Genomic DNA, 20702 nt, shown 5'->3' with positions numbered 1-20702 from the left:
ACTATTTACAAAGATACCCCTACAGCTAACACAGTACAGTTACTAAGTGTATGATATTCCTATCTAGGAGTGGGTAGCAGAATTTGGCTCACTGAGATTAGGTGTCACTGACTATGTTTATACTAGTAAATTAAACAGGGACAGAACATGGGCTTAAGCACTGTCCTGCAATTGCCTCTACTGTTTAAATATTAGCAAGCTCTAATGGCAAATAGCATCCTCTCAGACAATACTGAAGCACATTTTGGGGTTAGCACAGGCCAGAGAGTGTTCACAACAGATGTTATGCACAAGATCAATGTGTTTTGCAGGAGGAGAGACTGTTTAGCTAAGTGACATGAGCTGTGCTGAGCCACTTATTCTCAGGGCCAGGAATCAAGGCCTAGTCCATTTTATTTAATAATACAGTTGTCACCAGGAAAACCTGCCATGTTTAAAGAAGTTTGGCTATTTTAAAAAACAACATCATTAATCCTTTCCTTCATGCTGACAAGCCCACATATGGAAACAACAATCAAGTGATGAGAAAGTGGATTTCCTTAAACAGTTGTATTCTGTCTTACAATTGTCCCTTGGCATGTGTTTAGAACAATGCTGTTATTATAAATGTGTCTCTGGTAAAAAGCACTTGAATTTGAAGAACACTTGCCATCACAGTCCTTGCTCATCCGTTCATAGCCCTGCAGAGTACTGACACAGAGGGCTAAATATTATTTCATACTACATCTAGATGGGGGTGGACAGCCCTTCTAACTGTACAGGCTGCACAGAAGAATCTCCATCCAGCAGAGTCTGGATGCATGTGCCGGCAGCCCTGCTGAGAGCCGAGAGTGCCCAGGACACCGTCAACAGGTGATGACAGATGACTCCTCAGTGGCTCCCCCGTCCTACTCCACTGTGGAACAAAATCATGCTGCATTTGCAGCCTAGTCTGTGACAACCAGCAACACCAGCTTCACCAGCATGGGTTATCTTTCTTCTTCCCATAGCAAGAATTTAGATTACTTCACAGCCCATGCCTTAGTGGGGTCCTACTGATAGAAACATGACCAGCCCAGCACTTCAGACAGACATGCAATTTGTGAGTTAGATGTTGCTACCCCTCTTCTAGATGGTAGATTTTTTTAATGGAATGAACCAAAGCATTCAGTATCTTTGAGTGATGGGCAAATGCAGTGGAAGGAGAAAAATCATCCTCATTACATATTTCCATCATCTTTGTAAAGGTACATACACCTGCTTACAGTTTACAAACTGACATGATTATAGTCGTATCTCCATTTTATCAAAATGGTTGTAATTTTAAAAAGTGTTTTCAAATTCCTTAATCACCAAATTCTCTGTAACTTTATTACGGCTACAGCATTTGATATACATGTATAGCCCTAATTTTAAACTCAGCTAAAATTTTTAAGTGATTTGAACTCCTTTGTGCCCTTTTGGAGGTAGATTAGAAACTGAAAGGAAAACAGCTAATCAAGGAACAGAATTTGCTGGGAGAATCAAAATGGAAATTGAAAGATGAGTAAGAACACAGTGGGCAATCCTCTTGCCTCATTAGTTTTTAAACTATCCATTAAAGTATGGATACATGCTTTGCTACCACACATATGAAAGACAAGAAAGCTCAAGCATTCAACTTTTAGAGGATGCCTACACTTAATCGATCCTTCTTTATCTGTGGAAACTCTTAGCAGTCCCGTAAATATTTGAGTGTGCCAAAACACTAACAGAGCACAAGGCACTGTCTGTAACTGCCCACAGCAGAACCTGGTCGTGACTCCCCCTACACTTCCAGATCTCAGTCCTCTCATCCCATATGTTAACTTCCTTTCATTCAGGAGGGATCAGATGAGAGCTAGCCACCTAAAAGCAGAAAAGACACCAATTAATAAATCCCTAATAGGACCAGAGCTGTTCATGACCGGGTCATGGTCAATGTCATGGTCTTAGTGGTGGAACTTTCTTCTGAAAACACTCTGCAGAATGATAAGAATATGTTCACATGGAAGAACGGAAAGATAAGCACAGTAATAAAGGTGGAGGCAGGGCACAGGTTAACTAAAGATGCCTAGGATGGGCATTTTTACTCTAATATCAAATGCTGTCTTAGCAAGCCTACGGATGTCTCAATTCAATTGCAACTCAAGTAAGTCATGTTAATTAAGGACATGTACACCAGCTGGAATTAAAAGTATGCTGAGAGGATTAACATAAGTCCTATCTCTTTGGACCATGAATACTATAAACCACTCAGGCTGACCTTAGGCCATGAAGCTCTAATGAAAGCTAAAGTCTGAAATGGGATTCAGCTTACAGCATGTTCAGAACTCATTTATTTGACACCATCCCTTCACGGAAAAGTAGTTTTCTTGTCAAATACCTGTTCAAGACTTTCTGCCTTTCTGCTTTCTACTTTCTGTTTCTGCTAAAATGTAATGAGACAGATGATTTCAATCAAAGATGAACTGTGCAAAGCAGCACAAAGTGGATATCCTTAACAGAGACACTAGGCATAGATGGGGAAGAACAGTTTATGTATATCAGATTGAGTAGGGTGACCTTTAAGGTCAAACCTTAGTATTAGTCTAGATAGTCAATACACCATTTCTTAGATATAAACAGGAGTAAGTCGGAAGCCTCACCTTAAAGTATTCAGCTTCACAGGTGGAATTTTCACTAATATGAGAGTCGCACTCTTCACGCACATTAGCAAATTCAATCCCATCTGAACAGTAGTGTTCCTCCAACTTGTTGCGGCAGCACTGTACCTGAGTCATGCTGACAAGAGAACAGCAGATCAAGAACATACATAGATCAAGAACATGCAGTGCAGCAAGTACAATGAGCATTTGCACTAGTCTCAAAGAAAGAGAAGTGCATTTTAGTTACAAAGTTAAAATATTCTTTAGGTACAGGCAGAATGTCTAGGTAACACACTTAACACAGTTAAACTGCCTGTCTGCCTTGCAATCTGCCCCCATCAGTTTTTGAACCACATGGATAATTTTAAACACATTTGTCACAGGGCGCTCTCTGAGAGCTTGCAATTCTGCAGTCTGACTATCCCAGCACGTGCTGCCCCTTGCCCAAACAAACAAGTATGGCACATAGAAGGTAGCTCCGAGTGTCACTCAATTGGAGAAGCGGAGTTATGGGAAGAGGTGAAGATACTGAGAAGAGTGAAAAACTGAGTTTATTGCAGGGAAAAGAAGAGAGACAAGAAAGAGAAGAAGGGTATTATGGTGCACGTAGATGTAAAGAGACAGGATAAAAATAAGTAGGGGACTCAGTGTTGTTAGTTCCACTGTTCATAAAATAATTTTAGTTTTATCTCGGTTTCAGTTAATACATTGAAAACAATATCTCCATTTCCTTCCTGTGGAAAAAAAAATGAGGAAGAAGGCTTGAAACTCCTCCGCTCCTGTCATCACTGCCACTTGTATGGGCCAAGCCCATTCAAGGAGATGTCTCCTCTCTTTTCACTCTTTATTTATGTGCAACTGTATTTTGTTGGGTAGTGTTGTGGGCAGAGCTTCCAGTTTAAAGCTATTCCACTGCTAGGCCCTGTAATAGACTTGGAGGAACAGGAAAAGAACTTAAGGAATGGGAACAAATCAGATTGCATATACAAGGATATAAACAGATCCACATGCTTTGTGATAACGCTCTTTCATTAAGAATAAAGTTACATGAGTTGCTAGGGTGAAAGGAAACTATCCCAAAGGCAAACCAAGCTGATAAACTATTTATAGTACAACAGGGACACGGAAAAGGCATTCTCCGATATGTTAGAGATGCATAAGTAAAGTACAGAAAAACCCTATGAATGAACTTTTAAATCCATTGGCCAGGGAAACCTTATATCTCTTACAGACTAACAAAGCTGAACACATTCTCTTCTCTGTTAACAGTATTCACCATCTTTTTTTCAACTCTGGTTACTTGAACTCACGCATAAAATATTTTCAAGGGTTACCTAGAAATACATAAAACCATGTAAAGGTATTCAGCATACCAATACCCTTTAAATAAACTCTTAAAATCCTTTCTCTACACTGTTGGAAATTTTGGATGTCTAGAGAAGAAGGAATAGTTGCACCACTGAACTGCAGGCTTCTATTATTGTCATCTGCGAGAAGCAGATTCCAGTGAATTACCCTCGAAGGAGCCTCCCTGTTCCTGATGACTATGCGGCGAGCTTTCAACTCGCAGGCAGCGTGAGGAACTCCCTCAGTCCTGGAGCCAGGCCATCCAGTCCAGCCCACTGAAAGCAAGGGACATGTAGGTACTTCACTCGCATTCTGCATCTCTGTGTGTATGTCAGGCTACGTTCCTGAAGATTCCTGATTCTTATTTATTGGATTTTGGTCTGACTGTGCAATTCTCATTTGGATAAAAACACCTATGAGATTTCAATGCATAGGAACAAAACCCAGGAAAAGTTCATGAACAAATCATTCAAAAATAGACTCTAAAGTCATAGCTGGAAGTTAAGCCCAGGACGGTAACTTTATTTGGCAGAATATTTCAAGTTTTTGATATTTGATTTAGTTCCAGTTTGGAAGAATATGTAGTTTTTTTGTTGCTGAAATTCCCTCTGAAGCAGAATTTCCATTCCCTGCCCAGCTCTGGGGTGGTCTGCCTGTCAGGACTCTGGAAGCCTGTAAAACCTGAACTTCAAGCCCAAAAGTGTGGGAGCTGAGACTTTCCAGCTTCTTTAGCTCTTCAAGCCCTGTTGAGTAGCTAGATATGTTAGCCACAAAGAAACAAACAAAAAAACAAAACAGCAGTTTTTCGGTAGATCTCTTTGATTTCCTATTTGTTTTTTTTCAAGTATGAGTCATCTCTTTGAAATCCCTGACAAATTGGCAATTCCAACCAAAACCAAAAAAAAGTTTCTTCAAATGTTCCCCACCAGCTGTATTCATAAATCATGTGCGTCGCCCTAAATGTAACCAGGAAGTAAACATCGGTTGAATGGAAATACTGGATTAAAATACCATTTGTTCATTCTCAGAACAACAACAATAAAATCACACTTCATTGCCCAAACTCTACCGTGAAGTTGGGTTAGTAGCAAATATTCCTTGAGACTGTAAACACCTATGTGGCTGTAATAGTGATAGAAATCCTCGGAAGATGGCAGAGAAACATGCTAGAAAAATCCGCACTGGACTGGTCTTCCAGCTGCAGGTTGGTCTACCCACTTCATCATCCCTCCCACTTTGTGTACCAGTTCACATGCTGATGGTCTCTATAGTATGCCATAAGCTCTTTAGACTCTAAGACTTCTGAGATGAAGATTATCTTTCCCTGTCTTTGGTAAGTTGTATTAATGTCCCTAGCTTGCACACTAATATAACACACACCCACTTTCTACTTCACAGCAGAGTAAAGGAGCCATCTCTAATGACTAATAGGACACCTAGATTTGTCTTTTTGTGTGTGTGTAAAACCTTTCAACTCTTCCTATGCAGCACTCCTACTAGCTTCAAGTCCATGGACATCTTACAATATTGGTCTCTAAAAAAGAGAAATTAGAGAAGTACTTTCCTGGTATTCTTCTAATTACTCCTAATAATTAAAAAAGCCAAAGGTCACTTCTTTATGTGTGATACTCTGATTTTCAGTTGAAACAGTGCAACATAGCTTTGTTGAACTAAATACCTGTTTACAATATAGCTGAAACCTTACTAGGATGAAAAACATTACATAGGGAAACTCTGCAAACTAATGCTCACATGACTGGCATTCATTCAGGATATTTCAAAGTAAAATCATTCATTTCCTGGTCTCTCTGAAAGATGAGTTTTATTCATGACTCGCTAATGAACAGAAACCATTCAGACATTTAAAAAATACATATTCTCTGTTGCAGATGCTGATCTAAAATTGAAGTTATTTCATAACTAAGCAATTTGATTACAAATCAAGTTAGAATTTCTTTTCATATTCTCACTCAGACAACTTTTTGCTGAAAATGGAAAACTGCTTCCACAAATAGTGTGTCTGGATTATTTATAAGGACTGTATTTGCATCTATTAAAGTTATAAATGCATGCTAATAATAAAAAGAAACATTCACCTATAACCTTTCTCCTCCAGTAACTTCCTTTTGCATTTCACAGAGCCTCTATCTGACGGTACAGGTTATCTGAGGACTCAGGTCAAATATCTGAATGTGCTGATTATTTCAGGTGTAAGTCATATACATGTAAATATTGTACTTTAAGGACTGGATATGGATATAATTCTGTTAATGCTTGGAAAAGCACACAATTTTCAACCTGTAAAAGCATAGCCAGCTGAAAAATTCTAAATCTGAAAAGGTGAAACCTTTTTAATTTTACTCCAATTAGATTAATATATGAACCAGATTTGAAGGTTTGCTTTCTGTTAAAATTTAATGAATCTTACTGATTTTCACAGAGTAACTTTCCACTGAAAATCTACATGTCCATTTATCTTCACGATCCTTTTATCTTTATTATTATCCTCCCCAGAGGGTGCACTCCTAAACCATTATGGATTTCCTAATCACCTGTTATTTCAATTTCTTTCCATAAAAGCATTAAAATTTAACTTTGGTCTTAAAACATTTTCTTCGTTTGTTGCCAGCCTAATTTAGACAATAAAAACCCTTCATTACCCTCTGCCTCATTCCTTCTACTTATCAGCCTGTCTTGAAATTGCTCCAGTGTTATTCATGTGGATAATGGAAGGCCTTCTCTTTGGCAGAAAATTTTAAAACTAAAAAGGAAATGACTCCACTCCCATACTATTTTGCAAAGACAAGGCGGGTCTTCCACCCTTACTCCTTTCAGTTCAAAGTTTAACGTGTAACACAATTGAATGTAGGAAAATTAAGAGCAAGATCTGGTATTATGAATGACCCATATGATGAATGAAAATAATATGAAATGCCTCAACAGTGAAAATACGTACTTTTGATCATATGCTATATATTGACAAGGGACTCAAGTAAAAATTATTGATTTAATAAACCTCAAAATTAATATGCTTCAATCCATATCTAAACTTGATAGTTTACTTAATAAAAGTATTCTTGCAGGAAAAAGGTAAAATTATATTTATACTAAAAATTACATAGAGAAAAAATACTGATAATGTTGTCGCAGAGAAAGGACTGAGTTTGACATTATTGAAAGTGAAATAAGCAAGTCATCCCAAATGAATGGTAATAAAACCCTGACAACGTAGCCCACTGTTCTTTTATCCTTTTATGACTGTTAAACCAAAATCTTAGTTACTGTGAGGCACACTTAGTAGGCTGCAGAGAAAAGATAATAACTAATAAAGACAACTTCTCCCAAAATAACTTTACACAGCTTTTTCAGACATAAAGCTGGCACAACTTTGATGTCCAGAATCACAGGCTCTTCCATGCCTATAACAACATAAATCAATAAATATCTATCAGCAGTTAAGCATCTGGCACTCAGCACTCTGAACACTCCGATTATTTCCTGGTGTTCCACTCCGAGTCCGTATGCAAGAACTGCCACTTGCCTCTTCCTGGGGACAAGGACTGACCTTCCGTCCTGTGCTTGCACAGTACCTAGCCGAATGTTCTGTAGCTCCTTCTTTTATGCGCTCTTGCAGCGCTACTAATCAATAATACTATTCCCAGTGCAACTCCAAAAAGATTTCGGACAGTGCTAAAGGCTTGCAATTCTCATATGGAGATATGCTATTTCTGGCCCAGGAATTAAGTTCACTTGCTAAAAGCTCTGGGCAGGGGAAATTCTACATTTTGAAAGGAAGAAGATTGACTGGGCAGGTTGAGTTCCAAAAATAAATGGCAGCTGTTTGCAGCTGCTGTGAGTTTGACCACATCAAAAGGAAATGGATGAATGGACAAAAAGCTGGTGTTATGACAGCCAAAGACATCGTTCATTAAAACTCTGCACTCCTATTTACTGGGTCATGAAGGCACAGAGGAAGATACTGTCATTTTCCAGAGTGACAATGTAACGACATATACTCATTTGTGGGAAAAACAACCATGATATGAGATTGCACAGGTGGCTGGACATTGATGCAGGAGCCTTGTTTCAACTTAAATGTAACTCAGTAACAGTTGCCAGACAGACCTTCTGAATTCCCAGTAACTTCGGGGGGGGGGGGGGGGGGTGCTGGCTCAGCTGTGGTACAGAATAAGAAAGTGAGTACATTGGACATCTGAACTGCACCATGTTCAGTGAGCGATGCTCACACAGACAGCAAAAGAGAAAATACATACGGCAAGTCCTTCAAGAATGATAAGGTACTTCTGAGGATGGATCATCAAGCGATGCTGAAACCCCAAACCTTCCTTTCTAGGAAGCGAAGCAGGTATTAGAGTGGCAGTGTTTGTGTGGAGCCCCTCCTTAATGCCTATAAATGTGCTTTAAATGGTTGAAAAAAAGTTAAGTGGGTACTTCTGACTCAATAACGCAGCTTATTCCTTACCTATACAAAAGAAAGGGTGATTAGAATAACAAAAGAAACTCTAAAAGTGGTCTTGCTTAGAGGCAAGGATCGAATCTGAGATGTTATTATGTTATTACTACTCTAAGCAGAGTATTCAAAAAACAGCATGCAAATTCTTGCAAAGCATGTTGGGAAAAGTGCTTGCTTACATCCAACCTTTTTTATATTGCATTGTCTTTGTGATCTAACTGTGTAAAATCATTTTTACTTCAGTAACTTCATCAAATCTGCTCACTTCACAAGGTATTTTCCCTTGTATTCAACTGCCAGCCTTGCAAATCCATACTGAAATACACTGGCAAAAAAGCTCCCTTTGGCATGAAATAATACAGGATTATACACCCAACAGGCCACATTTTTTTAAAGCATCCGAAGTCAGATGATTTATAGTTTGTCCAACACTGTGCTGCACTAGATACTCAAAAGATCCCAGTTGTGGTTTAAGCAACTAAATAAAAGCCAGATTTCATTCTGCCCTCTCCTCACACCCCCCCCTCCCCGCAGCTCCCATTGCACATAGGTGTCTAAATAGGAAGCAAGTTCTTTTGAAAACCTGTAACCAATAAGGCATCCTGAGCCATTTAAAAAAATTCCTGTCTAAATATTCTCCCCTCTTTACACCTCAGAAAATGTAATGAATCTGGGTTTGGTTTTGTTCACATCTCTGTGCAATAGGAATACATTTACAAAATCAATGTAATTACTCTAGTGTACTTGAAAAGGGAAGTGTTCTCCCTCACTGTACATTTCGACTGCAGTTACACCGGCAATGAGGAGGAGAACTTGACCCTTACTTTTGTTTCTGAAATGGCATGAGAGAGTGATTCTGCTGCATCTTTCATAGAAATGCCAGTTTGTGATCACAACTGAAATAAAGTAATATTGCCATTAAAGAAAGTAGTCAAAGGTGCCACTTCTACTTAGTCATTTTTTAGAAAGCAGCCATGCCTCACGTGGAGCTAACTTTATTTATGCTACAGTCATGAGTGGATGCAGCTCAACTGAATTTAGCCTCTTCTACTTTTGTCAGCAGAGCACTCACCCATCTTACTGCCCAGTCCAACTCACTGAATATGTCAATTTACCCATTATTAATTTACCTTTACATCATTATAAATTAATTCATTAGATTGCAATTTGCTGCCTGTTCAAAATGCCTAGGATCTTTTTGTCTATGCATAAAAGCAAGATGAAATATTAGTAAGCTTTTTTCTGTTTTCCTATAAAGGCCTAAAGGCTCTCTAAAATTGCAACCTTTGAAACAATAAATTACATTTGCAGCAGAATCTCAACTCACATTAATCAAATGATCATTAATTTATAAAGATCCTTGCTCCCAGATTGTTCAATAAACTTGGTTTCCTGTTTTTCCCATCTTTGTTTTGTCTATAACTCTTCTGACTCTTCAAGTATTTCCTAAATTGGGATTTAAGTCCTATCTGTCAATTCTTCTGCGTAAGAGACGGCTTTCAATGCCAATATAAATGCACAAGTCAGAAAACATGGACAGACTTGACTGCAAGGCACATTCTTTCCATAACAAAGATCACTCCAACACTTCTACGATTACCAAGCTTAAATCACTTTGCAATTCATTTGAAAAGATACAGGAGAGCAAGGTAATGTATTTTAAATGGAGAAATATAAAATTGTAAGTGCAGCTGCCTTTCAAACTACCAACCACAAATTATCACTTCCACAAATTAAACGTAACAAATGTATTTAGCAGCAAAAATAATGCAAACTATCTTGAACAGAAAGAATATGAATGTCTCCAATAATCTAAGAGATTCAGTATAACCAAAATATTACTATATAAATAACTTTAAGACTTAACTTCATTAGTTCCTTCCTTAGATTGCATAATGGAAATTAGTACCCTATTACTGTCAGTAGAATTAAGAAATCTATTCATTAACTAAAGGTTACTTTTTCTACAGTCAAATGCATTTGACACAAGTCAGATATTCTAAGTAACTAGGAATCTCCTTGTCTTCAGGTTTAAGTTCCTTAAACTTAAGCCTTAAGTTCCCTCACCCAGGAATATAACTAAGAACTTCAGGACAATTATCTGCATAGCACCCCACAGGAGAAACAGTTTCAAAAGGCTGTCATACATACGTACACACACATACATGCAATCTGTAGATTATATAGTGTACAGTATCTGCTTCGATTCTTGACAGACTTCTGCCCAGGACTTTGCACCACTGCTGACACCAGTCAGTATAAATCAATGAAGCTTTTCCGAAGCTAGTAGAGCCATACTGAAGTATACTGACCGCAGACACGGTCCAAGCGCTGTGAGTAGAGTACAGTGGGAGAACCTCTGTTTTGCAAAACATGCTGTGGCTAAGGAACACAGTACGTACTGAACAAGTTAGAGATGGGTGATTCTGCACAAGACCAACAGCAGAAATGTAAAGGACTTAATGGAAGAAAAGTAGGTGCTTAGGGAATTTAGGTTTCTCCAAAGCTGGACATGAATTTGGAAAACTTAGATTTAAGAGCTAGGTGCCTCATTTATTATCAGCTTCCATACCTGTGATTCTCCATGGTTTTATATAAAAATATAAACTATAGTATAATATACAATGCATAATTACATACCTGCATTCTCTGGATTCGGAAGTTAATGGTAGAGATGCACATCTTCTGTTTTTATTTGCCCACTCAACACCTTTGTCGCAGCATTCTTCCATTGACAGGTCTGCAGAAAAAAAGAAAGAAAGGAAAAAAATAACAATATATCTAATATGACCTTAGTAAATGGTATTGCATCTGCAGTTAAAAAAGATTGAGGGACAACTCATTTTTCCCTCCCCAGTGTACAGAGAGAATTGCACACCCTTCCAAAAGGCAGCCATGGCCAAGTGAGGCATCCACCAGCACCTTGCAATCACCCCCAGCGCTGGATCTATTTCTTCTTCAGTGAAGCAAACTGCAGCTTCCCTCATCTTTCCATATAAAGATGCAGATGAGGGACTACTACTCCAGCATGAAACAGCTCAGATAGAGTACTGCATAATAAAAGGATCTGTCAGATTGCACGCTTTTGTCATCAAAGGTGGCAGTAGAAATAAGCAACCTTTTTAAATCCTGAAAAATACAGGATGAATCAAATAACTGTCTGATATGAAAGACAGATATTAAAACAGATTAACTGGATAATAACTTCAGGAAAAAAAGTTCTGTAAATTAACTTGTAATGAGATTCAAGTTAATTTACAGAACTTTTTTTCCTGATGTTATTATCCAGCTAATCTGTTTTAACCTAAAGTATGTCTACAAATGCAAAAGTGCTGTACAGAGAGACAGAAAGAAAAGAATGCATTTTGATCACTTGACATATTAAAGAACAATTAATATAGATGACAATTGATACCGATCCCCAAAGTCAGAGGAAAGGCATACTGAAGATAATTATTTGTGCAGAGTATGATTTTTGCAAGAGTCTAATTCAAGAAAACTAAACACTGTTAATGAACTGACAAGCACTACATGTCTGCTTCATATTCCAAGTGCAAAAGTTCGCCACACAGCAGGTATATTAAAACTTGGAATAAAACAAAAGTCACATTTTCCTATTAATTACCTTACAGTCCAGACACTGAACAGCTCTTTGTATAACAGGTATGGAGTCTGTGTAAAGAAAGCTGCTTATCATGATGGGCAGCTTCCTAATGTTTTCTCTGCTTTATATGCTTTCTGACTATTGATTACTTTAATGAAAAATAAGTAAGACCTTTTCATCTGTAGGTCTCAAAACACTGCACGGCTGAAGGCAAATCTCATTTACTTCTTATTGATGGAGAAGTTAAGTATAGATGGATGAAATAACTTGCCCAAAATTGCAAGGCAAGCTGGTGGCAAAGCAGGCAATATACATTGGGTCATTCCCAAGCCAGCTCTCTATACTGGATCATACAACACCTCTCATTATCATCTCTTTATTAATTTTGCACCAAGCACATCTACAAGGTGCAAAATTCAATAAACAGCAGCATTATATTCAAGACTACTCATCTTCACAGAACACTTCCTGTAGAGTCTGGTAAGGACAAATGTCTATCTCCTCCAGATCTTCCTATAATAGTTACAAAGTTATCATTCTCCAGGTGCTCCTGCTGTCTAGGGGTCATAGCTTCTTTCCATCTGTACATGCACACATCTCCTAACCTGTTACAGTCAAAGTAAGTGGAATTATTATTTCACTTGTTTATGATCACACTCATTTGGTCTGAAACAGATTAGGAGTTTGCAGGAGTACCTCACCTGGCAGATCTTCAAATGCGAAAAGCAGCTAAAAGCAAGTACAGAACCTTTTCCACTAACTCAGTAGCTTTCAGAGAAAACGTCCACACACAACCTATGTTCCTGACTGGTGATTCCAGTTCACCAGTTCAAAGCACAAAGTTTTGGGTTTTTTTTTTTTTAAAGAAAAGAGAGAGAGAGAAAGAGAGAGAGATTTTAAGATGAATCAGACAACGCATTCCCTTAAGGTAGTTATCCCTGCCACTATGCAAAGCTCTGGAATACTAAGTACAGTTCTGGCTATTCCTCTCTAAGAAAGATTAAATCAAAATGGGAAAAGTGTAAAAAAAGGCTAGGAGGATGTTCAGTGGAATCAAAGGCCTATTATGTAAGAAGAAGCTGTAAGAAATACAATATTTTAAGTCTAGATAAGTAAAGCTTGTGAAAAGATCATGTCAACATGTGGTTCATGTCAACAAATATTTCAGCAGTAAACAACAATTAGAATTATGGGAGCAAGTAAACCAAGCATTTTTAAATAAGAAACTCATTAAATTTATAAATGGAATTACATTAAATGTTAGTTTGTAACAGAGCTCTGTACTCTCTGATCCAAGACATCCTTCTAGCCTTACTCACTCACATATCCAAAACAATGGGTGAAATTCTGTTCTCTGAGGTCAAGGCAGCTATTTCTCTTGAAGTCCTCAGTGTGTCCCGAATTCATGCCAGTGTCTGAAAGCTAATTGTAGTTTATAATGCTACAGAGAGAATCAGTCTTGTAAATATCTGCCTGTGGTGAAAGCCATGAATTTGATCTGTAGCGTCTGATGTCTTCTTTGGGAATAGGGACCCCGTCTGATGCTCTCTGCCTGCCAGCGTACTGCTAACAAACATTTGATGCATCAAATTTTGCACAATGTGTTACAAATAACCATGTTTTTAGTGCTGTTGTCTGCCATTAATCATACTCATGTTGAAAAATGATTCATATTTAATTCAAGTGCAGAGCTGGCCATAGGTTTTTGCAGGGCTTTTTACAAAGGGGTCTTTAGCCAAGTTCCTCCCCAGAAGGACAGTCCCTGGCTCTAGGCATTGATTCTTCCCTCCCAGCCCTGGCAACACCCCTCTACTCCAACCAAATAACTCAAGAATTCAAAGCAGGCCAAGCAAAGCAACCTAGTCTGTAGGAGTGTATCCAGACAAAGAAGGATTTGGGAGAGCTTGTTGAGGGAGAACTGCAATCCAGACTCATTTTTTTTCATGACCTCACAATTCATACCCTCCAAAGAGCCTGCCAGAGACCTCTGGAGAATAGAGGGAAGTGAAAAACAAGCAGTAAAAGAAAGGACTCCACCCTCGAGGCCATTCTTCTAAAGCATAACAAGAAAGGAGTGAGAAACATTTTCTCTAGTTTTGCTTTGCAGTGGGGCCATTCATGGACACATGTCTACTCTTTCAAAATCCCAGAAACTGCTTGTCTCACACTTCTGGGGTCAAATTCTGATCACACTAGAATCAATTCTGACTTTTTTGGCATCAAGAGTTGTTAATGAGTATTTAGAAACAGGAAAGACTTCTCGTCTCACAACTGTATTCTTCCAGCATTGCGGACTCCACTGTACATGTGCATACACATGTGGCTCCCAGTTGTCAGTCTCTGGGCAAGCAATTCATATTGAGGCCACCTGTGCCTCCTTTTGCTCTCCCCAGGGGACCAACAGTATGGGGCGGCCATGCTTTGTCCTCAGTTCTCCTAACTACAAGTTTGTAATGCCCAACATCTGAAAGGCAGGGAAAAGCAGATGATAGAAACTGTTCTGACTACTACATCTCAAAGCATCTCACTTTACTGCACAAGAGGTGATGATTCTTTTTTCTCAGAGTGTGACCATGTGGCTTTTACTGCAGATGACTGGCTCATGGCACTCCTTAGCCCTGGAGTGCCAAAGATGATGAAATAGAAACTACAGTGCTGCTCCTCTGAACCTGGTGCCCCCTGAACTGCTACACCAAGTGGATAACATTTCAGGCAAGTCAGCCAGAGAAATCCCAGGAATCTAAGAGACAAGACATTTCATGGAAAGACCAATGATATTGTCTGTGTTCAGCTAAAATGTGCTCTTTTTATTTGGAGGAAGAAACCCTCCAGGAAGGTTATAACATACACAGATACACTGTGTGGTCTGTTTTGTAAGTTTGGGAAGAAATCATTCAGCTTTTTGACATCATGAGACAGAAAAAGATGAAGATAAGTCTAAGACCTGACAAGATAGTAATGTGCTTACTTTCTTTTCACTCAGATAAAGTAATTTTTCAAGCTAACTGACTGATTCAGGGGAAAATCCACGACTATCTTGAATAAAACCAAATGCAGCTTCACCACCACCTTGTCCCTATACAGCAGTATGTGCAGCAAGGTGTGTAAAAGCACTTGAGTCTTGAAAAATCTACATGTCAGTATGGTAACAGCCAGGAAGCCTGTCTTGATGTAAAGGTGGTATCTGTAGCACACCGAGAGAGATTTCTGGAGTCTTGGGAAGAGGACAGTAGAAACACAGCTGGAACTCACATCTCTAATTTTATGAAAGCTGTCATGAAGACAATAGATAACATTATATAATCACTATTATATATACACGATAAGATAACAAGTGATTAAAGGTCATACAAATTAAATTTTTGTGCATATGATGCATTCAAGTGCTAATTATGAACTATGCTTACATAGGCAAAACATGTAGCAGCATATGGTTGTTTTTAAAAAGGTAGTTTGCTAATCTTAACAGGACTCCCATACTGTGTGGGAGTTCAAAGCCAGAAATGTGGTTAAAATCTGTATAAGCTTAGACTTGCATGATGTAATAATTGCTTATTCAGCTGCTACAGTGAATATTTTCTGCAAAAGAAAGATAAGCGTAAGAATGTTACCCAAAAGCATGATTCCTGGAATAAGAAACCCTGAATTCTTTCTGGGAACTGTGAATAAGTAGAAATGATTGGATAATTTTCATGACACAAACATTCTAACTTGATCAAAAAAGGGCAGATTTTTTAAGCAGTAGTCTACAATAGCAGTCATTCAGTAGAGTTGATGATGATGGAAAAGCCTATGTACAGTCCAGGATTAGATAGCTGTTCATTGCTCAGTGCTGATCTATCTCCTAAACAGTTATAAAACTGTTATCACTGATGACAATATCAAAGCCAAAGCTACACCTGCACATAGGCAGACTTATCAAGCTAGTGCTGGTAAAATATTTCAGTTCTTCAACACAACAAGCGATGTAGTGAGCATCACATTCAGCTACTCCCCAGCCCATGTAACAGCTACAGTTGGGTATGGCTTTGGAAGTGAGTCCAGGTCAAGGGGTCAAAGTCACACCTCCCTACCAAGCTGTTTTCAATCTTTGAAGCACATTAATTGATCAGGCTTGTAAAATGTGGTGCAGGTCTTGCCCTTCTCCACGAGGCTCAGTACTATGGAATGTGAGCAAACAGAACATGATTATCACTTCCCAGTATACGCACACACAGGCAGCAGATGGACTCTGTGAAAGCTCAACACTAGTCCAACATATTTCAGAAACAATATGTCATCCAGTATTTTTGGAACTCACGCTCATATCAGACATACATTGATTTAGGCTTCCAATAAAGAAAAATATTTTCAACTTTCCCTGCATACCTTTCTGAGGAAACCTTTCTTGGCCTGCCAGGAATACCCTCTTACCAGTGGTGCTCATCAGTCTAGCTGTCAATTGCAGAAACTGCAAGCCTAAATTCAAAATTTGGTCCTAGAAATGACAGGCTGGCCATCTGTGTTAACCATTCTTTTTGTGTTCCAACCTTCCTTTACATCTGTACTCTACAGACAAAAATGCGGAGCAATTATGTGCATTAGGCAAGTTCCACAGCATTCCTGCAAGGGGATGTAAAATTTTACCCGCATACCCTTTTAGCCAAGGCTGCACTGTGCTTTTAGTTTAGAGCAGACAAACTGTTAGGCCTGAGCTACCACTGCCAATGCTAGTTGCCCTAGAAACAATGTCACATGGCTAATACTAGGCAGACAGATCAGCTGCCTTTGTAGGAGGGATGGCAGTCAAGTGCTAGCAGCTGGGATTTGTAGTCACCTTGACTTTTTGGCTGTCCTCACAAAAAAAGTAGAAATGCTGTTTCTGGCGATGCAAACACACTCTGGCTGGCCACATAAGGCATCAAATAGAGACAGCCACAGGTCTGGACAAGAGAGGAGTCAGCTGACTTCAAAGATCCAACTGGTTGGTAATAGACTGACATGGTAACTATAGCCTTGCTGCAGCTTGATCTTTTATGTAAACTTAGAGATTAGGCACAAAGAGTAGAGGAAAGGGTAGAGGAGACCTGAAAGGCATATAGCAGAAAATTAGGGCTCATGAGTGCCTGAAACACATGCTTTGAATTGGCAGTAATGGAACGATGCAGGAAAGCATTTCCATTCTTGACCTGTGATGGTGTGTGTATTTGCTGGATCTCTTCAGCCTGCAGTTGGAATGAAGCTGCACCTCCTCCCTTTTCTGTGTGGAGAGGGAAGCAAAGGGAATAGCAGCTTCTCCTTTCCTTCTCCCAGAGAATTGCCTCTACAGCTCTGTGATGGAACAGGGAGGCCCTTCCACCAGTGAAGACTCTACCCACTCATGTGGGTAAGCAACCGGGTGAACCGGGTGTTAGGAGGAGAAACAGGAAGAGAATTGCATTTGGCACAGCAATGCCCAGTGAAATAAAGCATGGCCAGCAGCGTCAATGGTAACGTAGACAGATTCTTGTTTAGCCTGACTGTACACCAAATATGCTGATATACCGAGGTAGTGACATGCACAGCTGAGCTGCTCTATTAATCGTTTTCTGACAGTAAGTTATTCTTAGCCCTTTCATTAAATAGTCGTTACAGGTTCGCTTGAATGGTATTGAACTTCATAACAAATGCGTGAAGCCTGGCACCAGAATTCTTTCCTTGTCATCTCCATGGGAGCACAAGCCAGGAGGCAGGCTCCAATGCATCTGCTGCAGCCTGCAAGGCTGCGTTCATCACGAGCCATCCCTCTCCAGTACTCCTCTAAACTACTCTTTACTCTCAAAGAGGGCCTGTAAAAGCGGGGCTTCTTTCTTCCAACAGAGGTCGTATTTGATCATTATGGGCTGGCAGACAAACACTCACAGTTCAAGTGCTGCTAAAAAAACAGGATATTCTCCCTAGACAGGCTTAAAAGGTTTAGATCTTTACCTTTAGATGAATTCTCAGCTGAGTGCGATTATTTCAGGACCGTCGAGACCACTGAGGAAACACCATCAGTGCACTAAATAAAGCAGCAGCACTCTAAAGGAGATGCTGGGCATATTGGTGTATTTGTGGCTGGTTTAATAACAGCCAGAATTTTACTGGAAATTTTCTTAGGTATAAAGAACACTAATTTATGGGGAATGTGGCTCTGGTAGCACCAGCAGTGGCCATCACACAATTAGGGGGATTTTTCAGATAAAGCCAAACCTCAATTTGCAAGGTGTCTGGAGGCTATAAAAGAAGCCCTTGAAATTGTCGATTGTGGTAGCTGGTGATGAGGTAACTGCTGTGTTTGGCAATAAGGATAGGCTTAAGGGGGGCAACGCTATGTTGCAACATGCCTTATTTCCTCTGGCAGGGGAGAGCTGCTAATTGTGGGGGTTTTATTTTGTCTGATGTCTAATAAAGAAAGCTTACATAAAAGAAGGCAACTGGCTACTTAAAAATTAGAAAAGACGACTCCACTTACTGTACGAAGACCATGAGGCATCCTATACACCTGTCAAAATACCACGGAAAACAGGGATGCAATAGACTCAGGAGATTATCTTCTCCAACCCACTACTTCCAGGCAGAATTGATAACTTTCGGTCTGTTCTAGACAGATTTTTCTTTAGTTGTTCATAAAGATATCAGGAGAGACTGGTTCCACAACCTCACTAGACAATGTGATCTAGTGCATCAAAATCTTTATTGACAGAAAATTTTTAGTATATTACCTTCCCGTCCATTCCAAAAGCCCACTTAAACCCATTCTTTTGTTCTTATCTCCTATATACATGCTCTTTCACATTTCAACAACCTTTTATGAATGTGAAAACTTCTACTTCATGCAGATATCTTTTCCGTAAACAAATTAACTTGAATTTGTTCTGTCTTTCTGGATAGGTATTTTTTCGGTCTTCTGCTAGGAGGCTGAAATTTGAGAGACCTTAACACTGGAAGGCTGAAGGCTGTTTTGAAGATTTCTAGATGACATGAAGAAACTGAGAGAAATTTAATTAACGCTAGAGTCTTGTGATTCAACATCACTAAAATAGTCTGGGGTAAGTAACGGCTGGCCTAATGTTTACATCCTCACAAAAAAACACAGCTCTGATGGACACAGGTGGCCAAAAGAACACAGTCTCATCAAGATCACCCACGTCTGGTCCTACAAAAAGACTCTCATATTTGGAAGAACAGGAACTGCTTTTCCTGACAAGCACATGTTAAATTTGTCCTTCTCTCCTCCCCATGAAAGGAAAACACCCAAATAATGTGAGAAATTACTTCAAAAGGTCCTGATGTCCTAAGTGGCTTTTTCCCTCTCATTTAAAAACAAACTTATATCTTCTCTTAATTTCTCATTTTAAATCTTCAGAGAGTATATGCTTAACAAATCTTACATATAAGGTGTTATAATTCATCTATTATTAGTCCTGTTCATGTGTACAAAGGCCATGACCCAAAATCTACTGTAATAAATTACAGTCTTTAAATAGACTTTAAAGAGCTTTGCATCAAGTCTGAGTAGATATACAATAGTTTTTAAATTAAAGCTATTGAAATAGGAAGCATACGGAAAGCATACAGAGCAGTACTTCTCAGAGTACCCAACATGTATATGCTGAAACATGCATATATTCTCTCATGTAAAATGGCTACAGGAAAAATAGTATCATATTGGGATCTCTGTATTTCCATCTGACGAGAAAATTCATAGGGATAACCATGCATATACCACTTAAGTGACAGATACCTAACCTTTAGGTATGGCTATTGCTGAATGAAAGATAAAGGTAGACAACAATGAAAGGTTCTGATATTCTCTTACTATCACATCTAAAGAACAGACTGGAAACACTATGTAGATGGGATAAAGTTTATAGTACAATGGGTCAAGGTTCAAGTAACTAATGAACATGGGCTCATGGGCAACAAACTGGAAGGCACCAGTAGGCTTTACAGAGTAGGAAGAAAATAAAGATTCATTTTACTGTATATATTTATATTGCAGTGATTTAGGAAAGGTTCCCCTTTGGAAACAATATTACTAAAATCATCTCTCTTACATGAGACTTTCTTCTTTACTGCATTTATGTATACTGTACTGGAAACTGATATCCATCCCTTCTAGATTTTCTGCCAAAATACTGACATTAGAAGTACTCACTATCCTGAGCTTAGAATTTAGTCAGTGATAAGAGCTTCAAAGCTGGAAGATGTTAGCATTTCAAACAGATCTATTGCTGGTAGCATTTGTATGGTATATTGTTCTGGTGCTTAATAAATCCAAAAAACGTCCTAAAAAAAAAGAAATACACCAGACAAAGTATTTCTAAATTCACATACTTTTTTGCACATTGATACAAAAGATTTTTTTACGTATTGTCTTCTCTATTCCTAAACTCAAGGTCTACACCTAGATTTTGACAGTATTAGAATCAAAGGTGAATCATCTGGCAAGGAATGTCTTATGCGCTTATATGGTTGCAGATACAAATAGATATATGGCTTGTGGGCGCTACCATCATGCAGAAAATAATGTAAGACTTCTGTAAGTCCTGTATTCATGTGGTAAGTACCAGGACTTCATTAGAGATGTCACTCAGCAATTTTTGAATGAGAATTTTAAATGAATGCAACC

At 38.9% G+C, this 20702-nt stretch overlaps 1 protein-coding gene across 4 annotated transcripts in view; it reads right to left on the bottom strand.

Moving 5' to 3' along the window:
- FBLN1 (fibulin 1) overlaps positions 1–20702 on the bottom strand; it is an 80182-nt gene that overhangs the window by 54389 nt on the left and 5091 nt on the right. For all 4 annotated transcript variants that reach the window (XM_064517009.1, XM_064517004.1, XM_026114022.2 and 1 more), the window contains exons 2-3: positions 11107–11206; positions 2646–2781 (exon numbers count right to left, since the gene is read on the bottom strand). In XM_064517009.1, coding sequence (XP_064373079.1) covers positions 2646–2781; positions 11107–11206 — 236 coding nt within the window. The remainder of the gene's footprint in view (positions 1–2645; positions 2782–11106; positions 11207–20702) is intronic.

The sequence above is a fragment of the Dromaius novaehollandiae genome, chromosome 1, assembly GCF_036370855.1.
Source record: "Dromaius novaehollandiae isolate bDroNov1 chromosome 1, bDroNov1.hap1, whole genome shotgun sequence".
Lineage (NCBI taxonomy): Eukaryota > Metazoa > Chordata > Aves > Casuariiformes > Dromaiidae > Dromaius > Dromaius novaehollandiae.
This window is presented reverse-complemented; position numbering and strand designations above follow the sequence as displayed.